We start from the raw sequence: 13,362 nt of genomic DNA, 5'->3' as shown, positions 1-13,362 counted from the left end.
TATATATATATATATATATATATATATATATATTCTTTTTCACTTACACGCTTGCGTCCCTTGGGAATGGGTTTGTTGCTATAGTAATGTAGTGATGTCGTCATCATGTGCAGCACACTACGACCTAGGTCTACATTACTGCCTTGGTACATCTTTGTCCACTCACGCACATGCATATGATTTTTTTTCTTTTGTGGCCAGCAATAAAAGCAAACTTCATTGAAATGCACGCAATTTAAGATGTATTTTTTTTTGTTCTTCGGTTTTAAAATACTGTGATTAAACCTCCCGCAAGCTACCCTCTTCGAATTCTTAGGAGCATTTCAGATTCTACTATTTATATTTTCCTCGACACGGTTCGGGTGTGGAGGTCTCAAACCTAAATATAGCTTCCAAGAATCATAAATCATGCGATTTGAAGTGTATGCACTTTGTAATAAAAGAGCTGACGCAATTTGTTATAACATCTGACGCACCCAAGGGTTTTCATTTCGGATTTGCCAGTAAATTAAACTGTTTCACAGACAGCTTCCTCACTCTTAATTGCTATTATGCTTTACAATGAACATCACGTTAAATGTTACCCGATCTGAAATTCGATTCTGATTTCCTTTCAGGATCGCCAAATATGGCACACTAGAAATGAAAGACATCCAAAATCTAAGACCTTCACTCAGGCGCGGTCTTTGCACGTTTCACGAGTTTCCAAAATCGGAAATCACGTTTCACGATAAACTGACGACAAGGATCAATGCATAGACCACGATTCAAGCTGATCAATATATATATATATATATATATATATATATATATATATATATATATATATATATATATATATATATATATATATATATATATATATATATATATATATATATATATATATATATATATATATATATATATATATATATATATATATATAAGGAAATGCCGCTGTAGAGGCCCCCCAAATCTTTTAAGCTTCAAAAGCGGCCTGCTACGACTCTGTACACGGAATGTGGTTCTCGGTCTCGGGGAAAGGAAGGGGGGCATGAATTCTGATCGGCTGCTGGACAGAGCAAGGGAAGGGAGGGGGGGATACACAGGGGCTCGATGGTTTACCTGTGGTGAATAGCCGCTATGTAGATTGATCGCAGCCGCTAATAAGGGCGCCAAAATAACAAAAATAGTCGCAAACTATTTGGCCCGAAATGTTGTCGTACTTTTGACTGTTCTTATTTAGAAACTGCGATTTTATACGACCTATTGGGAGCAATTGCTCTACATTTAAACCTTCACATCAGCGGGGCTTCGTTTCATGACTAGTGAGTGTGAAATTATGGGGACAATAATTTGAGAATCATTCTAGTTCAACCCGTTCAATTGTAAGTTAAGTGCAATGGACAAGAACAAGCGCAAACGACTCAACTTATCCCTGTCAAGAAAGAAATCCCGTCCAAACGAACCTGATAATGACAAAAATCAAGAACTATCCAAAGGCAAAGCAAATGGATCTTCAAAACCCAAAAATGTATCATCGAAGAGTGCTAATGAGACGTCTACGACTCCAAACAGTTCCAGTTCCAGGTCTATTTTTCAAATGCTCAAGAATCCGCCTTCTACACGAACAGTAAATTGCCCTATTTGTAGCTCCCGTGTGCAAATGGCTAGCATTAATACACACTTGGATAGTGGCTGTAACAAATTTGGGAATGAACTAAACACAAGTATCAAGAGTGGTATTGGAGTCGAAAAGAGAATAAACAAACTTGATGTCCACAAACATAATGATGATAATAAAGTGACGAAAGATCTTGACAATATTAAAGATCAGCATAGAATTACACCAAAATGTGTATCAAACACAACTATCACAACTGTGGAAATAAGTGATGATGATGATGTAAATAATGATTATGATTACGTCAATGCCAATCATGATGATGATAAAGGTGACGACACTTATGCTGTCAACAAATTGAAGACTCAGGGGAACACCATAATTTTTAGCATTGAGAATAAGATAATGCATAATTCTCAAATTTCTTTTAATGGAGCCAGCAAAGTTCAACCCAACTCAAATGTCACAGAAACAATAGACGAAGAAAGGGATAGTGCTGATAATTACTGTAATCAGCAGAAAACTATAGATTCATCAGAAAATGACTGCACAGGAGAAAATGTTTTTAAAGACAGCTCATCTAAAGAAGATAGCACAGAAGAAACCAATGACTCCCCTTATTATCTGTCAAATTTTAAACTTGTATTGGATACTGTGATGTCTGATATGAGGGATCAAAGTTTGTTTGATGACAGTGATAACAAAACAATAGAAATATTTAAAAGACTTTCCCCTGAAGCACAGAAGTTATATGTCAGATTGTTTCAGAGGAAGTTTGGATGGTTTCGATGCAGTAAACTGGACTACCCACGGATAAGCGGTGACTTAACACCAGTTTTAAAAGAATTGATAGGTGTTGGTAAGTTTATTCATTAAGTTATTTATTTATTATTCAATTCAGTAATGAAAAGAATGATCTCTCACATTAGGCGGGAGTCTCAAGATTTTGGACCCCTTCTCCCGCTCTCTCGCATTGAGCACCAAATCTCCCGCTTTTTAGCAATTGTTATCCCTTCCGAAAAATTATGCTATAGAAAATCAACATTTTGCCTATCTTCTATTACAATAATAAAACAATAATTCCCTTGCTAGTGCAATTATCTAACACCCTCGGGAGATCTATAAGTGGATTAGTGCTCAATAGCTTTCTATAAGGCAAACGCCCATGAGGGTATACTCACCCCTCCCCCAAAAAATGAATATACCTCACCCCACCCCCCAAAAAATTCTCAAGCCTTGAGATTTTTGGAGGTTGACAGGTATGAATCAATGCGATCATTCCATGCATTATTGTAAGCAATCACAGGGCTGGGAATTAGAACCTGAAACCTGTGACGCAAGCATTTCTGTAGAGTAAAGCGGAGATGCTTTGGCTGTGGAAGAGAGGAAAGCAATATGTTTGTTTTTTGCTCACCGCTACTTTTCATGTGGTCTCTGGTCTATGCAATGTCTTCTGGAAAGGATTTCTATTTTTTGGTGTGTTTCTCATACTTACTGTATTTTTTTTAACTCAACTTCAACTTTAAAGGGATGGGTAGTAGGCTGAGAAAGATATCATGCTATTATGTATACTCATTTTTCTAATCCTAATCTTCTTTATATTGCATAGGGTTTCTTAAAGATGGAAGCCATTTAAAAGAGCTGAGAGAAACTCTAAAACTCCTACCTGCACCTGACTTAAGGAACCTGGTTGCATCTTTTAATGTGATGTCAAAAACAACTCTCCAAAAGGGGCAGAATAAAGCCATTTTGATAGAGGCTTTGGTTCGTTATGGCGAGACACAGCGATCTCTGTTTGGTAGCTGCTCAGCTGTTTTATTAAAAAGGTAAATAAATAAATGTATGAATTAATTTTCATACATTTCTGTACATGGTGTCAGGGATTTTATTTAGACCCTGCAGCCAGTGGAACAACCAGCTACTATTTTCTGAGAACTGGCTACTTTTTTTAAACTGCACTCTTGAAATACAGTATTCCAACTCTAATGAGACTGAATAGCCCTAATTTTAAATCTAATTATTTTCCACCATCTATAACACCACTTTCAATATCAACATTTTTTTCACACCATCTGGGCACCAAAAAGGAAGGGTCTGGCTGTGGGGTGGGGGCGTCCCTTACGCTTTTTGCGACAAAAAAGTCAAATACTTTCGTTTTTTTTTTAAGATTTCTGCTTTTTTTTCAATTGTCAGCCCTCCCACTTTTCAACATGCCGGTCCTGCCATCACCAGCATGTAACCTTTTTCCATCATATTTTTGCTAACATCATCAAATAGGAAAGCCAGTCATCAACATTAGTAGCACAATCACTATTATTGCATCATCATCATCATCATCATCATCATCATCATCATCATCATCATCTTGCTGTTGCAAAAAAAATGTAACGATTCATACCTAATTATTTTCTTCTCTTTTATTCCCAGAGCTAAACAGGCTCTAGGAGATTGTGTACATGTGTCTAAAGAACCCAGGTCTGTCTTTGCCAGAGCCCTGCTACTTTTCTCTATGAACGTCCTCCCTGACGATGAGGATAATAGATCAAATGGTCAGCAGCAACAGCTGTGAGTATATAAGTAACATTAACACACAGAAAGATGCCAGTAGGTACAGTTACACACAGATAGATGCCAGTAGGTGACCTTTACAATAGATGCCAGTAATTAACAGTCTTAAAGTTACAAGGCAAATCTCAAGGTGGTCAGATTGTGAAGCAGACTAAATTTATTCAGACAGAATATACAACCTTATAAGGAGATATTCTGGATAAATTGAAATTTAGACAGTAAGTTATGTTAGCAGAATACTAGATAGACAGACAGTCTAACAGACACATAGCCCTACACAGACTCAAATCTCAAGACAGACAGACACAGGCAGACACACCTGCTTGCAGACACACACACAGACACACAGACAGAAAAACAATGCAACTACACATCAAACAGGTGGAGAGACAGACATACAGTATTCCATCAATGAAGTTTGTATCCAAACTTGGTCTCTGGAATCTGCACCAAGATAACAAAGATAACAAGATAACAAAGTTGCCTTTTTTAGATCAACAATATTCCTCGTGAATGTAGGAAAGCTCACTTACCCCACTTATACCATCACGAGAGAACTAGCCGTATTCCCTACCAGAGAACATTTGATCAGCTATGCCGCAGCCTTTCAGGAGAAGCATGAGATGTTCACTGCTTTGGAGGTGGCAAGTGATTTAGATTCTGCATACAAATGCTACCCAAAAGCAGCCGAGATGTTCAGTGGCATATTGCACTCACTAGAGAAAGGAACTACTGTAAGTGCTATCCACCCTTTAATCTTCCTTCATCCCTAACATACCTAACACCCCTTATATCCCTAACATACCTAACACCCCTTATATCCCTAACATACCTAACACCCCTTATATCCCTAACATACCTAACACCCCTTATATCCCTAACATACCTAACACCCCTTATATCCCTAACATACCTAACACCCCTTATATCCCTAACATACCTAACACCCCTTATATCCCTAACATACCTAACACCCCTTATATCCCTAACGTACCTAACACCCCTTATATCCCTAACATACCTAACACCCCTTATATCCCTAACATACCTAACACCCCTTATATCCCTAACATACCTAACACCCCTTATATCCCTAACATACCTAACACCCCTTATATCCCTAACATACCTTACACCCCTTATATCCCTAACATACCTAACACCCCTTATATCCCTAACATACCTAACACCCCTTATATCCCTAACATACCTAACACCCCTTATATCCCTAACATACCTAACACCCCTTATATCCCTGACATACCTAACACCCCTTATATCCCTAACATACCTAACACCCCTTATATCCCTGACATACCTAACACCCCTTATATCCCTAACATACCTAACACCCCTTATATCCCTAACATACCTAACACCCCTTATATCCCTAACATACCTAACACCCCTTATATCCCTAACATACCTAACACCCCTTATATCCCTAACATACCTAACACCCCTTATATCCCTAACATACCTAACACCCCTTATATCCCTAACATACCTAACACCCCTTATATCCCTAACATACCTAACACCCCTTATATCCCTAACATACCTAACACCCCTTATATCCCTAACATACCTAACACCCCTTATATCCCTAACATACCTAACACCCCTTATATCCCTAACATACCTAACACCCCTTATATCCCTAACATACCTAACACCCCTTATATCCCTAACATACCTAACACCCCTTATATCCCTAACATCCCAGGCGCGTACCAAGGATTGAGCTGAGGGGGAAGCGCAGTCATAGGCATCACATGGAAAAAGCATAGGATTTAAAGATTCCTTAAAAAGAAATGACACTTTTGTTGCCGCCAAGGGGGATTGCGCGCGCACCCTGGGCACCCCCTGTTTACGTGGCTGCATCCCTTTCATCGCTAACTTTGCTAACACCCCGACATCTCTATACCTTATGCAGCCATACTCAGCTACCTTACCACCACACCTGAGGTGCTTCTCTGCCGAGTGGGTGTACACTCGTATGTGTTACCTTGGTGTTGAGGTGCTACAAAAGATGCGGCAGTATGAGGAAGCCGTCAATCAACTAGAGCTGCTCCTGAAGCAAAGGGTGTACTGTGCTGACTGCCGGGGAAGGTGGTGGGACCGTCTGGCACTAAATTTGCACCAGCATCTGAAACAGCCAGAGAAAGTAAGCTTCTGTAACAGTTGTGATAATAAACTTGATGATGGTGTGTTTTTGTGATTGGAGCATTCCGATCAGAAGTGTATAGCCATCAAAAGCACAGAGGGTTTTTTTTTCTTGAAGAATCGCCAAATCTTGACTTTTTGCATATGAAATCTGTGACTTATCAGGAAATCTTTGCTATGTGCCTGATGAGGATGAGGAGAAAAAGGATAATGGTGATGGTGATGATGGTGATGATGGTGGTGATGGTGATGGTGATGGTGATGGTGATGGTGATGGTGATGGTGATGGTGGTGGTGATGGTGATGGTGATGGTGATGGTGATGGTGATGGTGATGATGGTGGTGATGGTGATGGTGATGGTGATGGTGATGGTGACGGTGGTGGTGATGGTGGTGGTGGTGGTGATGGTGATGGTGATGGTGATGGTGATGGTGATGGTGATGGTGATGGTGATGGTGATGGTGATGGTGATGGTGATGATGGTGGTGATGGTGGTGGTGATGGTGATGGTGATGGTGATGGTGGTGATGGTGATGGTGGTGGTGGTGGTGGTGATGGTGATGGTGATGGTGGTGGTGGTGATGGTTATGGTGATGGTGGTATTTGAGAGTGAACATTAGTCACAACGAAAGGGAAAGATGTCCGTGCTACACATGGTCCATCAGGGCATTGTTTTCTCCCCTTGTGATGAGCAGAGCAATTGCCAAAATGTGTAAACAAACCAAATGCCTTTGGTGAACTGGTGAATAAGACTGCACACATCATGGAGACTTGTTTCCCTCTTGTTTTACTTGTATATATCTAAGGAGGAGCTGAAAGCTCTGTCTGTTGTTGTTGTCCTTGGTTCTCGTTGTTGTTGTTGTTGTCGTTGTTACTGTTGTTGTTGTTCTCGTTGCTGCTGTTGTTGTTGCTGCTGCTGTTATTGTTGCTGTTGTTGTCATTACTGCTGCTGTCGTTGCTTTTGTTGTTTTGGTTGTTGCTGCTGTTGATGTTGCTGCTATTCCTTTTGTTGTTGTTGTTTCCATTACCATTCTTCTTGTTGTATAATAAGCTACCTGAGCAGGACACCTATAATGCCATTCTGTGTATCTTCTCTGTGCAGGCGCTAAATGCTGTCAGGCAAGCTTTAGCGGATGATGATGTCAGGTTTGGTCATAGGCTTGCCCTTATTCAGAGAGCAAAAAAGATCCTTTCCTCTGCTTGGTACAAGAAGAAAAAGGACACAATTTCTTGTGAGATTGATGACACTCTTCTTATAGAGCCACAGCCCTGCAATACGGTAAAAAAATCTATTGCTTTTTCTTATTATATCACAGATTACACACTCTGAGGTTTGCAACTTTATGGAGTTGTTGTTTTGTTATTGCTGTTGAATCGGGGTCAGTCATTGTATAAATCATTTAAATATTCATATTATGCATATGAGTTTTTAGAAGATATCACCATTTTTGTACTTCTTGCCTTTTCCTGCCTAATGACCCTGAAGTATTAGAGTTTAATCGCCCCCTGCCTGTGACCCTAATCTCACACTTTTCACTGCTTTTGTATAGGTGACAATTTCAGGAAAGCGGTCTGCTCAGATGGGTGTGTTTATAGCCCCTGAGGTCAGCCGAATGGGTGAGGTCTTGCCTGATACTGTCACCTTTTGTGGAGTGGAGGAGTATGCACTGTCGTACTACCGCCAGCAGGGATATGATGAGGGCATACACGGAGAGACAGGCACTTTCTTGACACTCTATGGATTGCTGTTCTGGGAGGTGATTTTCTGTGATGGAGTGAAGGATGTGTTTAGAGTCCCATACCAGGTATGGAAGTTATAGCAGTGATAGCAGCTATTAATGATGGTGTTGATGGTTATGGTGATGATTATAATGATGACGATGTGGTAGTGATGATTATGGTGGTTATAGTAGTGGCGATGTTGGTGGTTATAGTGGTGATGATATTGGTTATAGTGGTTGTGATGATGGTGGTTATAGTGGTGATGAAGTTTGTTATAGTGGTGATGATGATGATGGTGGTTATAGTGATGATGATGGTGGTTAAAGTGATAATGGTGGTGGTTATAGTGGTGAGGATGATGATGATGGAGGTTATATTGGTGAAGATCATGATTATGATGGTTATAGTGGTGGTGATGATGGTGGTGGTTTTAGTGTGGATGATGTTGGTGGATGATGTTGGTGGTTTTAGTGAGGGTGATGTTGGTGGTTATAGTAGTGGTGATGATGGTGAGGATGATGATGATGGAGGTTATATTGGTGAAGATCATTTATGATTGTTATAGTGGTGGTGATGATGTTGGTGGTTTTAGTGAGGGTGATGTTGGTGGTTATAGTAGTGGTGATGATGGTGAGGATGACGACAAAGATGATGGCGGCAGCGGCGATGGCAAGAGTGGCGGCAGCGATGATGGGGGAGGGGGCGATGACCATGTGGGCGGCAATGGTGGTGGTGGCAGTTATAGTGGTGGTGACGATGTTGCTGGTAAGGTTGTTGAAAATGGTTGTGGATTGAGTTGGTTAAACGCCAAGTTGAGGTGTGAGTTCAGTCAGGTCATTTCTTTGCTCATTTCTTCGCAATTCACAGAATTCACAATATTCGAAAACAAAACATTTCAGAATAAGCCCAAATGAGAGCCAGATCGCAGGCTAAGTTGATTTATGTCCATAATAACTATTGTTTTGTTTTTGTTTTCTTTCTAAGAGCTCACCTCTTGACATGAACTATGACAGTTTCTACCAAAATCGACAGGCCATTGTAGATCAGCGACTTAATGAAATACGAGAGTCCTCTTCTGAGGTATACCAACCCTTTACTTTAGAGGGTCCCAAAAGCTTAGTGGCACAGGCTTTGCTCTCTATCCGCAGAGATCTGGTTCACTCCAGTAGTCAGATAAACTTTTTTTTTCAAAAATATGAGAATCTGGCTCCTCTTTTTCTCAGTTCAGGAAGTTTAGCTTGCCTTTATTTGGAAGGGGGTAAAAGCAATGCTTGGGGTGATATCATGTGCTTGCACTCAACTTTTAAAGCCGCATTGTCACTAGTTCACTTCCGGTCGATTACGTAACAATATCAGATGATTTTTAACAGAAAACGCGAAAAAATTTTCAAAATATTGAAAGTAGTGTGTCTATTGGAAGTTTCTTTGAGGATGTGATTGATAATTCAGAGCGGATGGCCTGTTAAATATCTTGGATACTAATAGATTCTTTTGTCTTTTAACGGTTGAGGTTTCCGTCGGACCTCCGGAAGTAAACTGGTGACAATGCGGCTTTAAGCTAGTCGCTTTTGGAAAAAAAAAAGTTATTACTTGCGCTATACAAATACAAAACATTTACAAATCTACAACACTTGCCTGTTATCTCATGTTATATGCCTGTAATCTCTCCTGTTATCTGGTTATTTGGTTGTTATATTGGTAAATCAGAGTAACACCACACATCATTCACCCAAGTTTCAAGTTCACTTGAAGCAAAAGATATCAAAAAGCTTGACCCATGTTCATGGAATGTGGTTCTCAACTTTAGATAGTAGCATTTCCCATCCTTAAAAAATCTCACTAAAGATAACTAGGATTGTAGGGCTTGAAGGAGAAGTTTTTTCTTTTTGATTATCAGCGCATGCAGAAAACACTAAGTGCAAGTGCTTGTGCACACGCTAGAAAAAAAACTTCATTCAACAGTATTTAAAAAAAAAATCAAAACAGCACAGTTTATTAAATAGCCTTTAACTCCTGTTCAACCCAAGTAACCCAATAACAGCTCATTGTTTTGTTCTCTTTTGCAGTCCCTACAGAAGATGGTTGAGTGGTCCTGGACCCAGCATGAGGGTCAAGTTTGCGCATGCGTCAGCTGGGACCGGTTCACTGGTGTTAACCAAGCCAAGGTATAAAGCATATTTGCCCTTGTTGTTGAAGACTTGATACCAGTGAACTCAAAATGGAACCACAAGATTGCTTTCAAGCTTCACAATAGATTAAAAGTCAGCTGGGACCGGTTTACTGGTGTTAACCAAGCCAAGGTGTTAACCATGTTCAACCTTGTTGATGAAGACATGATTGCAACAACAGGGACACAATAGATTTAAGGTTCTTTGACAGACAAAAATAAGACAGAAGAAATGAGAAAAAAAAATGATGGAAAAAATTATTATGTTTTTTTTTATTCAAAATCTTTGAATAACCTTGAAGTGACCCTGAAGTTTCACCTCACTGTTTGGTTGGATACCTTTACTCTGTTCTTCTTGCTACATGTTCTTCTTGCTACATTCACCCTTGGTTTTGCATTCACCTATCTGTTCTTTTGTGTGCTACATGTTACTTGTGTTCATTCTTGGTCTGTTATACCTGGTTCTAGCAACTTGTGGCATGTTTTGGCGGCCCTCTTCTGTGTGGAATCTTCAAGCATTTCGCCACCAACCTCCGCCATCGTCATTCTGGGATGCCAGACCTTGTGGTGTGGAACTCGTCAACATTTGAATACAGGGTTAGTCTACTTGTCTCATGCTTAATATTGTTGTCATCTAAACGTTCCAAACACTGCACCCTTCCCAATATGCACCACATACCCTTCCCATGTTGCACCATACACCTTGCACACCTTTTCCATGGTCAACCGCAGCCCCCATACCCTTTGCATGATCCTCCACACACCCTGAAAATCTTTCCCATGATCAACCTCACACTCTTCCCATGACCCTGCACTCACACTCCCTTTGCATGATCCTCCACACACACTCCACTCCCTTCCCATGATCCTCCACACACCTCAAACCCTTCCCATGATCTGCCACATTCTCCACACCCTTCCCATGATCCACCACACACTCCACACCCTTCCCATGATCCATCACACACTCCACACCCCTCCCATGATCCACCACAGACCCTGCAAATCCTTCCCATAATACACCCCACACACTTCCCACAATCCTTCACTCACACCTCAAACCCTTCCCATGATCCTCCACACACACTCCTCAACCCTCCCATGATCCTCCACACACCTCAAACCTTTCCCATGATCCACCACATATTCTCCACACCCTTCCCATGATCAACCACACACCTCACACCCTTCGTGAGTCCCCCCAACTCCATTGGGAAATCTAGCACTGGCACTTATTTTCAAGTTTCTCCTACGATGAACCCTTGAATGGCGATTCTGTCCACGTGATTTATTTACATGCGTGCTTGTGTGTACTTCCCACAGATTGTGGAAGTGAAGGGGCCCGGGGATCGTCTCTCCACCAAACAGCTGATCTGGCTTGGTGACCTAGCATCACTAGGGGCAACCGTGGAGGTCTGCTACGTCACCGGTTAGTAATGATAGAATATGGCATCATACGTCACCGGTTAGTAATGATAGAATATGGAGTCAAACGTCACCGGTTAGTAATGATTGAATATGACATCATACGTCACCGGTTAGTGATGATAAAATATGACATCATATGTCACCGGTTAGTAATGATAGAATATGGAGTCAAACGTCACCGGTTAGTAATGATAGAATATGGCATCATACGTCACCGGTTAGTGATGATAAAATATGACATCATATGTCACCGGTTAGTAATGATAGAATATGGCATCATACGTCACCAGTTAGTAATGACAGAATATGGCATCATACGTCACCGGTTAGTAATGATAGAATATGCCATCATACGTCACCGGTTAGTAATGATAGAATATGCCATCATACGTCACCGGTTAGTAATGATAGAATATGGTATCATACATTGCGGCATGGTGCTGGGATAATGCGTGTATAGTTGTCGCATATAGTGCCTAGGTCTTCTTAAATAGTGCGTATGTTGTCGCATATAGTGCGTATGTTGTCGCATATAGTACGTATGTTGTCGCATATAGTACGTAGGTTGTCGCATATAGTACGTATGTTGTCGCTTATAGTACGTAGGTTCTTGCATTTAGTGCGTATAGTGCCTAGGTTATATAAAGGAGCCTTGTTTGCGCCGATGTTGGGGTGTCGCTTTGTAGTGCCTGTGTCTCATGGCTACCTGTGGTGCCTTGCCTTTAACTCGACCACGCACTCTCGTTTTATTCTACGATGGTGGTAAGCTCGACTCGTTTAATATATTGTAGTTTTGATTTTTTTTTCGTTTCAGCTGTTGGCGGTAAGCTTCTACAAGTCTCCACTTGAATCACGTGCGGAAAAACTTCCTGTCTTCTCCCGATGTGTGTATTAGTTTACCCAGAGTGGGGAGAGCGGAAAACATGGGTTTTCTCACATGGAAGAAATCAGTTTTTCTCCTTTGTATAGTTGCTTTGCTACGAAATGTGTCAGTCCGTCTCTCCAATAGATTCTGCTGTCTATGGCATAAAGTATGCACTTGAGTTAGCAGGCGTTGATTCACCTACGAACTGTGTTATTGCCATGTTACACTGTTAGGAAAACCTATTGCAGAGCTGTAGTAGGCGTATTGGGGGGGGGGGGGGACGATACAGAAACATTAAAAAATATTGGGGGCACAGCCACGCCCCCATCTACTCGCAGAATAAATTTTACATAGCATAAGTCGTTAATCTCCTAGAGCCGACGACACACTAGGCTATTTTGTACGCTCGTGCCAATGAATCGCCGGCTGGTTGTGTTAGTTGTGGACACTGTATTTGAATATAGAAAATCGAGTGCAATCAATAATATGGAGTACAAAAGATTGGAGTACAGACGAGTTTGAATACAATAGAATAAAACATTGCATTGTCCCGCGTCGCGTAGCTCGTCGTTTGAAAGGTCGTAAGCGCGTAGGGACAGAGCTCGCTGGAGGAGCGAAACGAAGGCAAATACAACCAATTGAAGTAGGAAGAAGTAGTTTATTCGGCACTAAAAAGCTCTGGAGTAAAGTTGTCCTATAGCCCGTGTTTCATGGTTACTCGATCCCGTTTCCTCTCCAACATACCCTTATCCCCCCCCCCCCCCCTCTTTCCTCTTCACTAATAATCTCTTTCGCCAAGTCTGGACACAGTCAAGTACCACGAGTTACACGTGACCCGA

General features: G+C 41.0%; 1 protein-coding gene across 1 annotated transcript; it reads left to right on the top strand.

The window, feature by feature from the left end:
* Window positions 1-1,104: 1,104 nt before the first annotated feature.
* On the top strand, window positions 1,105-13,222 carry LOC116610121 (fanconi-associated nuclease 1). The gene is made up of 12 exons (XM_048728308.1): window positions 1,105-2,465; window positions 3,216-3,432; window positions 4,034-4,171; window positions 4,668-4,908; window positions 6,111-6,341; window positions 7,444-7,620; window positions 7,892-8,146; window positions 9,048-9,143; window positions 10,130-10,228; window positions 10,699-10,827; window positions 11,554-11,659; window positions 12,473-13,222. The coding sequence occupies exons 1-12, from the start codon at window positions 1,385-1,387 to the stop codon at window positions 12,505-12,507; spliced, it is 2,805 nt and encodes a 934-aa protein (XP_048584265.1). The 5' UTR covers window positions 1,105-1,384; the 3' UTR covers window positions 12,508-13,222.
* Window positions 13,223-13,362: the final 140 nt, after the last annotated feature.

This window comes from Nematostella vectensis, chromosome 5 (genome assembly GCF_932526225.1).
Source record: "Nematostella vectensis chromosome 5, jaNemVect1.1, whole genome shotgun sequence".
Taxonomy (NCBI): Eukaryota; Metazoa; Cnidaria; class Anthozoa; order Actiniaria; family Edwardsiidae; genus Nematostella; species Nematostella vectensis.
The sequence above is the reverse complement of the archived record's forward strand: the minus strand, read 5'-3'. Positions and strand labels throughout refer to the sequence as shown.

What these genes read in the sequence shown, in the direction of transcription:
- LOC116610121 (XM_048728308.1), top strand. Translation starts at nt 1,385, where the DNA reads ATGGACAAGAACAAGCGCAAACGACTCAACTTATCCCTGTCAAGAAAG. An exon ending in CACTAGAGAAAGGAACTACT is followed by an intron (nt 4,909 to 6,110) that starts GTAAGTGCTATC and finishes TACCTTATGCAG; the next exon opens with CCATACTCAGCTACCTTACC. An exon ending in TACGAGAGTCCTCTTCTGAG is followed by an intron (nt 9,144 to 10,129) that starts GTATACCAACCC and finishes TCTCTTTTGCAG; the next exon opens with TCCCTACAGAAGATGGTTGA.